The sequence below is a fragment of the Chrysemys picta genome, chromosome 2, assembly GCF_011386835.1.
Source record: "Chrysemys picta bellii isolate R12L10 chromosome 2, ASM1138683v2, whole genome shotgun sequence".
In the NCBI taxonomy this organism is placed as follows: Eukaryota; Metazoa; Chordata; order Testudines; family Emydidae; genus Chrysemys; species Chrysemys picta.
This window is the reverse complement of record NC_088792.1, coordinates 245,046,879-245,060,278: the sequence shown is the minus strand read 5'-3', so window position 1 is coordinate 245,060,278 and position 13,400 is coordinate 245,046,879. Positions and strand designations below refer to the sequence as shown.

Genomic DNA, 13,400 nt, shown 5'->3' with positions numbered 1-13,400 from the left:
ATCATGCTTACCTAGTAGGTCCAACTGAGTTCAGCATCTGCAATTCTTCCCTTTGGGAGTCTGTGACCAGTGGTATCCAGTGACAAAACAGTGTTCTTCAAACCAAAGTATTGTTTATTTTCACAGTTGGAAAAAACATTTAGAGAAAAAAGGACTTCCACACCACACAGTTTTCACATCTATCTTACCCTTAAGGAATGGTAACCTGTCTTTGGGTAACCTAGACAGGCCAGATTTCTTCAGACCCCTCACAATGAGTGCCTGTATCTCAGACTCATTCCTCCAAACAACTGCCCTAACCTTGAGAGGGGTTTCTTTTTAAACCTGACAGTTCTCTGCCCATGCTTTTTCCTATCCTGACATTGTCTCTTAACAATCCTCAAGTGTCTGTGGAGAAATGGCTTATCTTGAGCCATTCTTTTCCCCTTCTTGCTTGTTTTTCCTTATAGGCCCCTAGTGAACCAAATCAATATATTCAGACAATAAACTTACCAATAACCAGGTCAACATACAGCATTCATAAATTTTTTTACAGAGCACCTCTAATTCCATCAGAGCTCCGGATTTGGTTTATGAGAAAAATCTATTTTACAAACCTCAATTAAAATTATCATTATTTGCAGAGATTGTGGCAGTACCATCCTTGTGCTAGATGCTTTCCAAACTTCTAGGCGCTTTCCCCACAGCCCTCTGTTCTCTTTGTTGTCCTTGAGGCAGACAAGTGCTCACCTGAAGAGCTGGTCTTGGTATTTAAGGGTATGCTTGCAAAACAATTATTTTTAGGGCCTTTATATCCTAGACAACAGATTCCCATTTGCACAAGGCCAGGCCTGGGATTTTGGGAGCATCAGGAAGATGGTTATTTGGATTGCTATTTGGATGGTTAACTGGATTACCAGCTATTTCATCACTGCACAGCTGACATGCCCCCAAACTCTTTGCATATTCAATTTTTAGTCAAGAGCTGAAAATTTTGTATTGGTCACTTCTGATGACCCGTTAGTTACCTGCCTTCAATTGAAAAGAAACTGACATTTGAAAGAACAGGTCAGCAGCAATAAATGAGTACCTAATTCCCAGTTTGGTACACTCAGGCTGCTCCAGTATAACTTCACAGTAGGACAAGAGCCATACCTCCATCATCATCCTCTCCATGCGTCACATAGTACATCAGACTACTGAATACAAGATCATAGACTCCTAGCTACTCTGTGCAATTCATTTTGTTTTATGCATTAAAATATATAGTTAAGAATTAAAAGGGAAAAAAAGTTAAAAAGTTTCCAAGTGGCACACTAGTATACTTTGGCTCTAGAAATGCTGTAGGATGAAGTTCTTGTCTGTCACAGGGGCCAGGGTTAGTTCCCTTGTCAGCAAAGTGCCCAGCAGGGTTTTTAAGACTCTTCCTCCATTTACTCCCTTTCAGCAAAACCCATGAACCAGACGAATGTAGATTCATAGACACACACACAAGTAGAATCTGCCATAAATGGATAGTTATAAATGCAATTCTTTTCTCTCCACCAAATATGAATGTGTCGTCCATATTCTCAGTGAATACTTATATAGTGTTGTAAAAGATACATTCAGATAAAACAAAAAAAATGCTGGGCACAGGTCTGTGGCTAAAATGCTGGACACATGACTAGCTGATGGTCAGGTTTTTGTAGCAGAGATTATTATTAGTCTACCAAATAAATTATGAACACAGAAATCAAGACCTTGATTCAGCAATACACTTAAGCATGTGCTTAACATTGTGTTTTTCTAAATTGGGGCCCAAGTCAGTAGCTGTTTGACTCTGGACATTTATAAGTTGTGAGGATAAAGATTTAACAGAATTATTTGGAAAGACAACCAGAAGATGCATACTTGTGCAATAAATGTATACTTGTGTGAAAACCTATGCACTGAAGTTATACACAGCATGTTAAATCTTACTAATAATCTGTCTTTATGCCTTTGGAGACTGGTGGAGGTATCACCCCCCTTCTGAGAACAGTCTAGAAGAAAATCAGTCTTTGTTTCAAAAGGAAGGGAAAAAAAAGGACAAACTTATACCTAACTATGCTAATACTCTTCCTAGGTTTCCCCTTTATCCCTGCTAAAGTTTACTTCTTTCTTTCACCGAGACCTACAAAGATGAAGAAACAAGATATGTAACAATAGTGTGTATAGCTTATTGAAGAGCATTGTAATCTGTTATGAATTTAAACTAGCAAAATGAAAATTTCAACCTTTTTATTAAGGTACTCCTGTATTAGTGTACCACAAGAGAACCCAATCCCATAAGCAGACACTGTTTCTACCATATATTTAGCAATGCCCATTCATTACATTTATTTGATAAAAATCAAGACATCCTGCATCATTTCAGAGGGCGAGACTGAGACCCAGGGGTAAAACCATTAATGAATTAATGGGAAGGAGTTGGGGATGGAAAAATGGAAGCAATATCCAGGCATGCAGGTGAAACCTATGGTTACAATATTTCTTTTCTCACTGTACTGTTCCAGTCCACTTCCGATTTACTCACTATCATTTAGCGCCGTCTTCAATTTTGCTCTCAAATTTGCAAGCAGCATGTCTGGTACAGTCAATTACTGATTTTTCTAGATCTTTGGCACTGCTCATCTCGGTGTCTGAAGTGCTGCGGGGCCCTATGACAATTTTATAGTATAGGATGAGCCTGAAGAAAGAGGATTTGCAATTATTTATTGGTGCAACAGTCTTGCATTTAAAAAAAAGCACATTGTAGGGACATTATGTAGGTCTGGCATCACTAGCAAGACTGGCACAGCTCACTATGGCCATATTCCACCAGGTCATCTTCAAATCTATTCTATAAAAAGCATACACACTGGAGCTTGGCATTGTCCCATTAGGTGCTGTTGATGCCCCAGTCAGAACTTTTACATTAGTAACAAGTTTAAATATCTGCACAGAAACAGGGCTGAAATGCAAAATTCCAATTTACTGCAAAAACGTGAATTTAGCTAGTAAAGTCTGCAAAAGTTTACAGTAAATTATAGATCACATTCTGGTGACTCAGTTCACAAAACAAGTTAAGACAGATACTAAAATATCACTGCCATGTTTAAACATATAGGCAAGCAGTAATGCACAATTTAAACCTTGAACTATTTTGAAATGGGTCAGGCCCTAGCTCATCCTCCAAGATTTTCCAAGTATCAATAATTTGGATTCTTCATTGATTTGGCTTTTATGACAAGGGCAGTAAATTACTCATGCTGTTTGTAACCTTCTTGGAGGGGGAGGTGGGATTTCCAATGGCAAAATTCTTATTAATGCCAATGGCATTCAGTGCACAGCATAACCGAACTCAACTTCTTACTGCTGTAAAATGTAGATGGTGTGTATGTGCTGCATCCAAGAAAATTAAAAAGCTATAAATCGGATTTATAACCATTCATACTGTATTAAATGTGCTAAAGAGAATTAAAACAAAATCAGATTCCTCCTCTCAGACTTCTCTCTCAACAATGGCCTTCCCTCAAACAAGAAAGGCGGAACACCAAGGGTGTAGTCTGGAGGGAGAGAGGGGATAAGAAAGGGGTATTGCCCACCAAACTGAAAGCCTCAGGCAAGCACAGAATTCTGCCCCCCTCCCAACCCGCACATCCCCATTGGCCTGACTGGAGCTGCCCTCTCAGCTATAGAAGTGCTGAACACCACTATTTTCAGTGCTGATAGAGGGGATGCTACAGATCAGCACACAACACTTTTCCTCCAGGAAGTAAGTACACTAGCTCTGCAGCACTCTCAGTGCTTTTGTGTCAAAGGAGGTCATGTGTGTTTATTGTGTTACTGCTAACCTACCTGGGCAGCTTGATCGTTATACACCACATAAAATCAGTGCTTACTGCAGGTCATGTAGACGTTAAAAATAAACTGGAATTAGAAGCTTGATGGATCAAATGCAACATTTTACATTTCACATGTGATTTTGTGTCAAGTTTGTGGAGGCAAGAGATGAGTTAGACAGCAACGTTCTACCAGATCACATGCTGGACTGTAGATCCCATCACACTCCCTTTGACTGAAATGGGAGCAGGTGCAGGTCTTGTATCATTAGGTTTACTACTTGAGTGAAGAGACAAAATTAAAATCTAAATACAGGCATATGGCAGTCTTAGTGTTCTTTAGGAAGGAACAAATCTACCCAGAAGGGTAATGTGAAAATAGCTTACAACAGAAATGAACATTGGCAGAACTCTACAGGGTTGGTTGTAGGGTTTTTTCCTTTTATATCAATCCTACCACGATAGTGAGTGAGCAGCATCCCCATCATTTTAAGACAGTTACAACTTAAAGGATATTTATAAATGGAATAATTATGATTATTTAAAATAGAGAATAGGGAACATTTTCTCTTTTTATGTATAATAAAAATACTTTCAAATACTTCATTAGAGTATATGTCTTTCCAGTTGCTCTTCAAAATGACTAGTTTTAACCTTACAATGTAACCTTAGTTACATCTAATTCTTTCGCTTACCAGACTTACATAAGTGCAATAAAGACCAAAGCAATACAGATATAAAGTAACCTTTCAGAAACAGAAACCTACTTGTAAGGAAACATTTACATGGCTTTATACTGATATGATAAATTTAAAGATGCAGTCTTAGAAGCAGATGATAAATCTGGGTAAGGCTGAAGGCCCATCTGTTTATTGTCTTTCAACTTTTGTATTATAACTTTAGCAAACTCCTCTCCTTGGCTGTCAGTAGTATCAAGCAGTTGTCGGACTTTTGATGTCCTCGTAGGTTTGGTGCTGATAAGTTCATAGTCTTCTTTCATGATTAAATCCCTTGATAGGAGGGCATCCAGAGACTGGTTCAGACATGCTTCAGTCATCTGGCTGACAATGTCCTCTCTCCTAATTTGGATCCACTGGTGAGCTACATCCTGTTGCATGGATTCCACAGCAAAACCTAAAATTGAAGAAAGATTCAGAAATCTAGTGTCATAGTTGCAGTGAATTTATAGTGCTATAAAATGAAGAGTGAGTTGAGAAAGAATGGTCCCAAACCATACCTGTAGTTAAAATAACAGCCTCGTAATACTCTGCCAAAATGTTGCTACATTAATCCAGATTAAAACTCTGTTAATTGTACTAACTGTTAATTAAAATATTTCTTTAGTTATTCTAATGCTGGGTCTTTATTTCTTAGGGGAAGTAAAAAAGTTACAAATACAGCTGCTCTTCCTAAAATGCCACCATTATTCTGAAACAGAAACTCAATTCTTTCAACCACCCCCACCACCAATGCCTCTCTCCCACACAAAACCACCTCCTCCTGAAACAGCTACAGGGATGGATCACAACAATCTGTGATGATGCCTTTTTTTCCCTATTAAAACAATGTCATTCCTTTCACCTTTTCTGGCTTGCCCTATTATCCCATTCTTATGTTTCTTAAAACTACCACATTACAGACAGAAGAATGATAATTGGTTAAGACACTGGACTAGGACCCAAGACCAGCATTCAAACCCTAACTCTACCACAGACTTCCTGTGTAATCTTGGGCAAGACACAATTTCTCAGTGCCTCAAGTCCTCATTTGCAGAATAGAAATATAACACTTCTTTTCTCCTACCCTATGTCTGTAGGAGAAAGGCAGGATTAGCTATACCTTGACTATCCCTGGTAAGTGTTTGTAATTGTACCATTCTGCATTGTAATATCCCTTTAACAAATACCACACTGAAGTAGAACCATCATACACACCTCAGTCACACTGTATGTGCAATCTTCCTTATCCTGGAAGTAAAGAATTTCCTTAAACTGGAAATTCTTTAGAGCAGGATTGCCTGCATATTGTGTTTTGTATTGCTTTGTTAGTGCTTAGTAAATAATAATAGGCCTAGTCTTCCCTTCAGACACATACACACAAATTGGTAGTTGCACATCAAGATTGTGAAGGCATCTCACTGACCATTCATTGTTTCCCTCTGATATTAGTGGGATTTAAAACTCCATCAGTTTGTGTTGTACCTGGGGTAAGTGCTGATGACTGCAGCATGTGTGTCATAGGATTTGATGCGTCTGAACGATCTGCACCAAATGAGGAAGGGTAGCTGTGGTAGGGCACATACAATTTAGCACTTTGGGCTGGAGAGATATTTTCATCCATGCTAACAAGAGAGCACGGTCCTTCAGAACTGTTGTCTTTACCTTAAATAAAAGAGAAAGAATCACATTACTTTTAGGTTCAGGAAAGAAACAAAAACATGTTAAAAATTATTTACAGCACCCCTAAAAAAATTGTTAGTTGCATGCCTTTCATGTCTGTTCTCTACAAACAACATTCAGATTTTTCATGAAGCTAAGGTTCATAGCGCTTTTACATTTTTTTCTTATTTTCTGTCAGCTTTGGAGGATTTTTTCTTTGCCAAAACATGGTTGAGAAGACCAGGTTTGGTCTGTTCCAACTTTAAAAAGCCTTAAGCAACAGAAAATTCCACAGTGGCTGGACCAACCAGAGCTCTGACTTCCAACTTTCATGTTGTCAATTATTTCTTATCAGATTTATTTTAGTGCCTTTTATTTATTTTAGCACAACAAGTGCAGAGGGGCTAAACCTTCCTAAAAGAGACTCAAGCAGAACGGTAGCATCTCAAAGACTAATCGTGTTCTTTATTGGAAGTCCAATAGAAAAAATCTGCTTTTTTATTTGTTCTATTAGCTATCTCTTGTGAGGATTCCTATATACCTTCATAAAAATTTCATATGAAATCTTCTTATGTAATTCATGTGGCAATACAGGTTTGAATACTAACTATGTCTAACTTAATTCATGGATAGACAATTCATTCAACTGCAGAACTGACTGAGTACAAGAACAAATGACATTGTGAAAGAGATGCAGCAGTATGGTAATAGGTTTACCTTAATGCAGGGCCTGATAGACAATAAAATCATAGAATTTATATGGACACCTTAACCAGTGTAAGCCTAAAACTGTATGTCACTTAAAGGACCCTTTACACCAAGTTTGTATCCAGACACATCCAAACAACAGATAGGTTTCCATTTTTTAACAAAAGTATAATGCCAAAATAAGCAGTTTTAACACAAACATTCCCTGCAGCATTGGTATTTTATGATTTTTATTACCATAGTGCCTAGGAACTCTAGTTATGGACCAGAGTCCCCTTTTGCTAGGCACTATACAAATAGAAAAAAACCACAATATTTGCAACATTGTGCCAGTGCATGAAAATCTGAGAGTTGAAATTGATCATATACAAAAGGTTAAACACAATCTGTATTGATTATTCAAATCAGGGGAAAGCAGTAAAATAGCTGAATGTTTTATTTGCAACACTTTTTAAAAAAAACACATTGGCATGAATTACTTGCTCATGTCAGCCAAGGACTAACAACATTCTTCTGCTGTGCTTCCTAAAATAGATTAGCCAACATTTAAGGGCAGTTGATGGAAGTCAATTTTTATTTTTCATGTGTTTACAAAGTATATTTGATTGTCTCCCCGTGCCACCTCTACAAATTTCTTATCTTCTTAGATTGTCAGATTTTCAGGTCTGACATTGTTCCTACTTCTGTGTTTGCCTGGTACCTAACACAATGGGACTCTGATCCAGACCAGTGCCTCTGGACACTATCATAATAAATAATAATTGTTCAAAACTATCTTCTGTGACCTTTCACAAAGAAAGATCAGAGCCACTTGAGAAATTTCATACACACCCCATAGAGAGCACAGACATGCCAACAATACCTCACAGTCAGCTGTGTGACAGAGTGCTAACAGGGCCAAAAGAATCATTACTGGCATTTAATCTTCATACCATGGCTAGATGAAGATCATTGGCCAATGCCATCAGCAGAGCTTCTGTCCTATAGATGGAAGCCTGAAGTCTGACAGGAGACTCCAGATACCACCACCAATGAACATTCCCCCCCGTGGGAGATTCTGTACATGGCAGTACACAGTCAATGTCAAGAGGTTTTGAGACTCACCAGTGTCTTATCCAGTCACATTCATACGCATCCTTCATACTGAGCCTAATTTTCCCATGTCAGTTTCATTACATACTTCTAGTTAAACTACTTTGTATCACTCTAAACAATCCTTCTCCAGCTCTTTTGTTTCTACTCTGAAAGTATTCATAAACGGGCTGTCATGGCTCAGTATGGCCCGTGATCTAGCACCTACTCCTCATCCTGGCCCATGATCTGGCCATATAGGGGGCAATTAGTTGTCCCAATGGGGTGTAATGGAGTAAGGCCTGGTCCCCACTAAGCCCCCACTTCGGACTAAGGTACGCAAATTCAGCTACGTTAATAACGTAGCTGAATTCGAAGTACCTTAGTCCGAACTTACCGCGGGTCCAGACGCGGCAGGAAGGCTCCCCCGTCAATGCCGCGTACTCTTCTTGGCGAGCTGGAGTACCGGCGTCGACTGCGAGCACTTCCGGGATCGATCCCAGAACATCGATTGCCTGCCGCCGGACCCTCCGGTAAGTGAAGACATACCCTTAGAGTGATTTATTCCAGCTGCAGAGGACTACTTAAGTAGAGCTGGGATCTCAGTGTAGGGTGAGTACTCCTGTACAAATGCGGTGTCACAAATAGAGTATAAAGTTGCAATTCAATAATAACTGAATATCATGAAGCAATATTGTGCAGCAAGGTTACATACCTGTTGAGAGGATATTATACTTTGGTATAGACTTGAGTCTTGGTAATTCAGGTGACATGCTCCGGAGGGGGAGTGCACCACTTTGTAGGAAGGGAGCATGTGTTTCCTGAAATGAATTCAGTTATGTAGTGAAGATGTACATTTTTGGAATGGTTTAGTAATTTCTAAAGTGCTTTCCTTTTGTTGTCTTTTCCTTGTTATTAAGATGCTCAAGTTACTTCACAATTAAAATATAGTAAGACATTGAAAAGAAGTGTTAGAGAACTTATTCCTTCACTCTCCCACTTCCCTGGTCCTTCTCGCATGAACAGAGAGCAACAATACCCGAAATCCGAAGGTGCAAACAATTCAATGTTTATTGGGGTGAACTTCCAGCAAGCTTAAATCCAAGTTCCTTTTTCCTTATTTTCGAATCCCAACTTACTTCCCGTTTGCCCCTAATTTATATAGTAATAGTCTCAGCTATACCTTAACCAATCATTCTACTGAAATTTAAAATTAATTCTACAGCAGACAGAAACAATCACAGAACCAGACAGAGACCATGCAAATAAACATAGCAAAGTGGGAACTATAATGACAAAACAATACAGAAGTGAGGATTTCACAACTACATCTATAAAGACATAAGGGTTTCCCAGCTGTCTCTCTTGATAAGTGAGTTCTTACCAGACAGAAAACTATCAAACTAAATTTCCTTTTACATCTTCTAGGCTCTTCCCTTTCTCTGGAGGTGATAGATTGGATCACCTTTCTAACAGCCCCCGATGGCCTTATTTCAATGTGACTAGTTTGGAATGGGAGGATGTGACCAAACGCTTCCCAGCTTATGGCTGCCTCTGCTGCTTGGCCAAAGGGCCTAAAAACAGGGCCTCAGACTGTCCCAGTGAGAGAAGGCCCTTACACAGATTCTCTCTTTTATACCTCTTCAACTAGCTAAATGATAAACATATACCTAAATTCTTCAAGTATAGGCCTTTACAGACAGGCTTGAATATCTATATCCTAACAGAAGTTAAAAACCAAATGCAAATGTTCTTCCACCATCTGCCCAAGATATTACATGCTATTTTAATTATTAGTAGTAAGAATGAAAAGAAGCAGCACTAAGGGACACAATAATTTAAAAACAAATCCTGAGCAACATCAGTGGGAGTGGGGGATGAAATCATCTCTTCCGACCCCGAAATCGCCCATCGTGTGGCAAAGAACAGGCTGTTGCAGCAGATGTGGTCTGCTACATTCTCTGTAGAGGTATGTGTGTGCTCCCTATATTCATTGGATAACATGGTCATGTCTTCCAGCTCCCTTGGGCCACCCACAACTAACTCCATCCATGCTGTTGTGCAAACACTGCACTCTGATGTGCAGAAGATAGAAACAGACTTTCCTACTGCTGCCTGCCCCACTGACTCTGCTAGTTTCATTGCTTTTATGCGTTTCATGGCTGTGCAGCTGCAGAAGAGGAGAGGGAGAAAAGTTTTCCCCATACTGAACTAAAAACCATTTCAAAATGTTTTAGTTACCCCAACACATTTGGGAAAGAACTTGAATTCAAAATTAAGAAGAAAAAGATTTACCTCCTGTGGACTAAGATTCAGAGGTATATTTACAGATGTCAGCTCCACATCGGATGTCTTGTGACTGAAGCGAATACATTGAGACTCATATTTTGACTGAAAGAAACATTGGTATTCTTATTAGTTGTGCATTATAAATCTACCAGGCCAGGACAGTATGGACTCAATTCTTACGTTAGTTACACTGTGACAAGCACAAGTTGCCATTTCAGTGTATTTTCATATTACATTGTAATAAAAGCTATTTACCTTATCTCTCTTTAAGAGAACTACTGCTTCAAGCATAGATATCTCATCAAATGTTCTCAACACTGGTTCAAGATCTATTAAGCATTCTAAATAAGAAAAGAATACTCAGGTCAACATTAACTTTTAATAACAGTAATTTTTCTCATGCTCATGAAAAGTGGTAGATTGACATCCCTGGGAGATTAATGCCACCTATTTATCTAGTGATTTTATGTCATTTTAATAATTAGATGACAGGAAGTTCAACTACTCCATCCCAGCATATGTGTGTTGATGTAAGGCTTACATAGCTGATTTTTAAAATTTCTGGATGGCTGTTACTTGCAGAAATGTCTAATTTAAGTTGATCTCAGCTACAAAAAGTGATCTATTTAAGCAAACATAAGGGCCTGGGAAACCCCACAACTTCCACTCCCATCTTACAATATACTGCATAATTTTGTTAAAAGGGAACTATTAAATACTTGGCACCAGATCCTCAACTGGCATGACGAAGCAAAACCTCATTGACATTGCTGTACTGATTTACACTGATAATCTGGCTCTTTGTCTTTTCTAATTTAGTCTCTATTCTTTGGTGATACTTGTTGAAAGCTTACAACCAATTTCCCCCTCTAATCATTATGTCTTTTATTTTCCCTAGGCTTTTCTAGTGGAGACAAAATTTACACTTTTAAAAAAAAATATTTCCTTCTTTGAGCAATGCCATTCTCAAGAGTAATGTTCTGTAGTTGACTGCTTCTGAACAGTCACCTGAGGGAGTAAAACATCATGAAGTGCTTCTCTGGTATTAGGCCAACATAATGTAAATAATAGCTGGTTTAAAACAAAACAACCCTTCACCTCCTTTGCAATAGTGTGGTGAAATCTCTAATCTAGAACAAAAAAGATATTTAGCATTTGGAGATATTCTTTATCAAAAGCTTCAAGGTGGGTCAAATTTTGAGCTTAAATTACTGTATCCCTTCAAGGCAGGCATACATGATATAACATGTCAAAACTCAGAGTCCATTTGACAGTATTTCAAAACAATTATAGAACATCAATAGAGAAAAATATTTTACAGAAAACTTGCAAAAGGATCCATAGTACCATTTAAAGTTAAAATAAGGAAGATAAGAAGCTATTTCTGATCATCCAATCTATGTTTTAAGGCAGGAATTTGTAGAAACAAAGGGATATGTTATTTGATGCACACACAATGCCTATGAATAATAGTGAGCATTACAAGGATGCACTGAGAGGAAAAACATACTTGAGTGAACAAAAAATACATCCCCACATAATATCGACAGATTATGAGCAAAATTGCTTCTCAATTTTCTCTTTCAAACTGAAAAGCGCTTTTCAGAAACCGAGCACGATACTCTAAAAATGGTGAAGAGGTAGTCAGAGGGAAGGTAGCCGATTTATCTCGGCATCACTAATTCTCCTAATTTACTATCAATGAGTATCACAGAAATATAAAGAGGAAGCAAAAAAGTAGACATTTCAACCCTTACAAGTACCATTGCAAAATGAAGGGAAGTAAAAGTAAACTGAGTAGAAAATTCCGCTTTTACAATAATACAGCAGAAAAAGTTTTCTCCTTAAATAAAACCACCTGTTTTCTTCCTTTTATTAAAAAAAAAAGTAAGGTTATTTATTGTTATGAAGTCACATAAGATACATACTACTTTGATTATGTAACCCAGATAAATATAATTATAACATTAATTAAACAATCCTTACAATTCTAACATTGTGCTAACACTACAAACAACATTTTAGCTGATGCAATTCATTACAAAATAACAATACCCAAGAAGTATAAAAACACAGAAACGTTTCTCTGCTTTTATAAAAGGCTGTGATATGACATATACGTTGTTTTTGGTTAAAACAAGAGACAAGGTAAAAGTTCATAAGCCCCAAACTGGACTCTGTCTTAAAACTGACATTCAGTTTCAAAACATCCACCAATATTAAAAGACTTGTCCATGATCCAAACAAAAGGTTGTAAATCCCAAATACTAGACTGAGTTTCCCATTAAACCATCCACTAGTATGCTGTGTTGTGTGTTTGGATTAAAAACATAAGCATGCCTCATTTTTCTCTCCTGCCAGCTTCACTGAAGGAACTGAAATTGTCAAAACAGTCTGCTTTCTGAGCTCTTTGGAAAGCAACTTTCAAAACACTTTCCAGCTCAAAAGAACAGAACCAGCAACAGTTTTAGAGAAATGAAGCTACTGTGCAACCAAACCACCCTAGAAATTGAGATGTTAAATTTGTTGAAACCCTCAGTTTGAAAGATAAAAGTTTAGTGTTTCATACTGGGGATGTTTTAAAATAGAAAGCACTTTTTTTAAAGGAAACTGCAGGTCTAGGCATGGAAACTGTCACAGAGCTTCTAAAATACAGAATTTTGTACCCCAGCATAATCTTACTGTCTTCATTTTGCAACACTAATTGGGAGGGCAGAAGAAAAGCACCAAGGCCATTACATTTTGAACAATTAAAGATTGCTACTTTTCTGCTTTTACAAGATAATCTGACATCCCCCCCTCCATATCATGTTTGCCTTCTGTATTCAGTGTTCCAGGTTACAGGACTCACTGTAAAGAGCTAAAGGCATTAAGATAGGATTTCATAGTAAAACCTGACAGCATTAAAGGTGAGAAGTGTAGGGGGGAGGGATAGCTCAGTGGTTGGACCACTGGCCTGCTAAACCCAGGGTTGTGAGTTCAATCCTTGAGGGGGCCATTTAGGGATCTGGGGCAAAATCAGTACTCCATCTTGCTAGTGAAGGCAGGGGACTGGACTCAATGACCCAACGTCCCTTCCAGTTCTAGGAGATAGGATATATCTCCATTTATTTAAAAAAAAAAAGAAAAA

General features: G+C 38.2%; 1 protein-coding gene across 5 annotated transcripts in view; it reads right to left on the bottom strand.

Annotated features, from left to right (window-relative positions):
- Positions 1-2,226: 2,226 nt before the first annotated feature.
- The window catches only part of RIPK2 (receptor interacting serine/threonine kinase 2), a 38,115-nt gene continuing 26,941 nt past the window's right edge, over positions 2,227-13,400 (bottom strand). For 4 of the 5 annotated variants that reach the window (XM_065585866.1, XM_065585868.1, XM_065585867.1 and 1 more), the window contains 5 exons: positions 10,526-10,611; positions 10,277-10,372; positions 8,697-8,802; positions 6,026-6,205; positions 2,227-4,958 (listed from right to left, as the gene is read on the bottom strand). In XM_065585866.1, coding sequence (XP_065441938.1) covers positions 4,606-4,958; positions 6,026-6,205; positions 8,697-8,802; positions 10,277-10,372; positions 10,526-10,611 — 821 coding nt within the window. In that variant the 3' untranslated portion in view covers positions 2,227-4,605. The remainder of the gene's footprint in view (positions 4,959-6,025; positions 6,206-8,696; positions 8,803-10,276; positions 10,373-10,525; positions 10,612-13,400) is intronic. The other variant, XM_065585864.1, reaches the window with a different exon arrangement.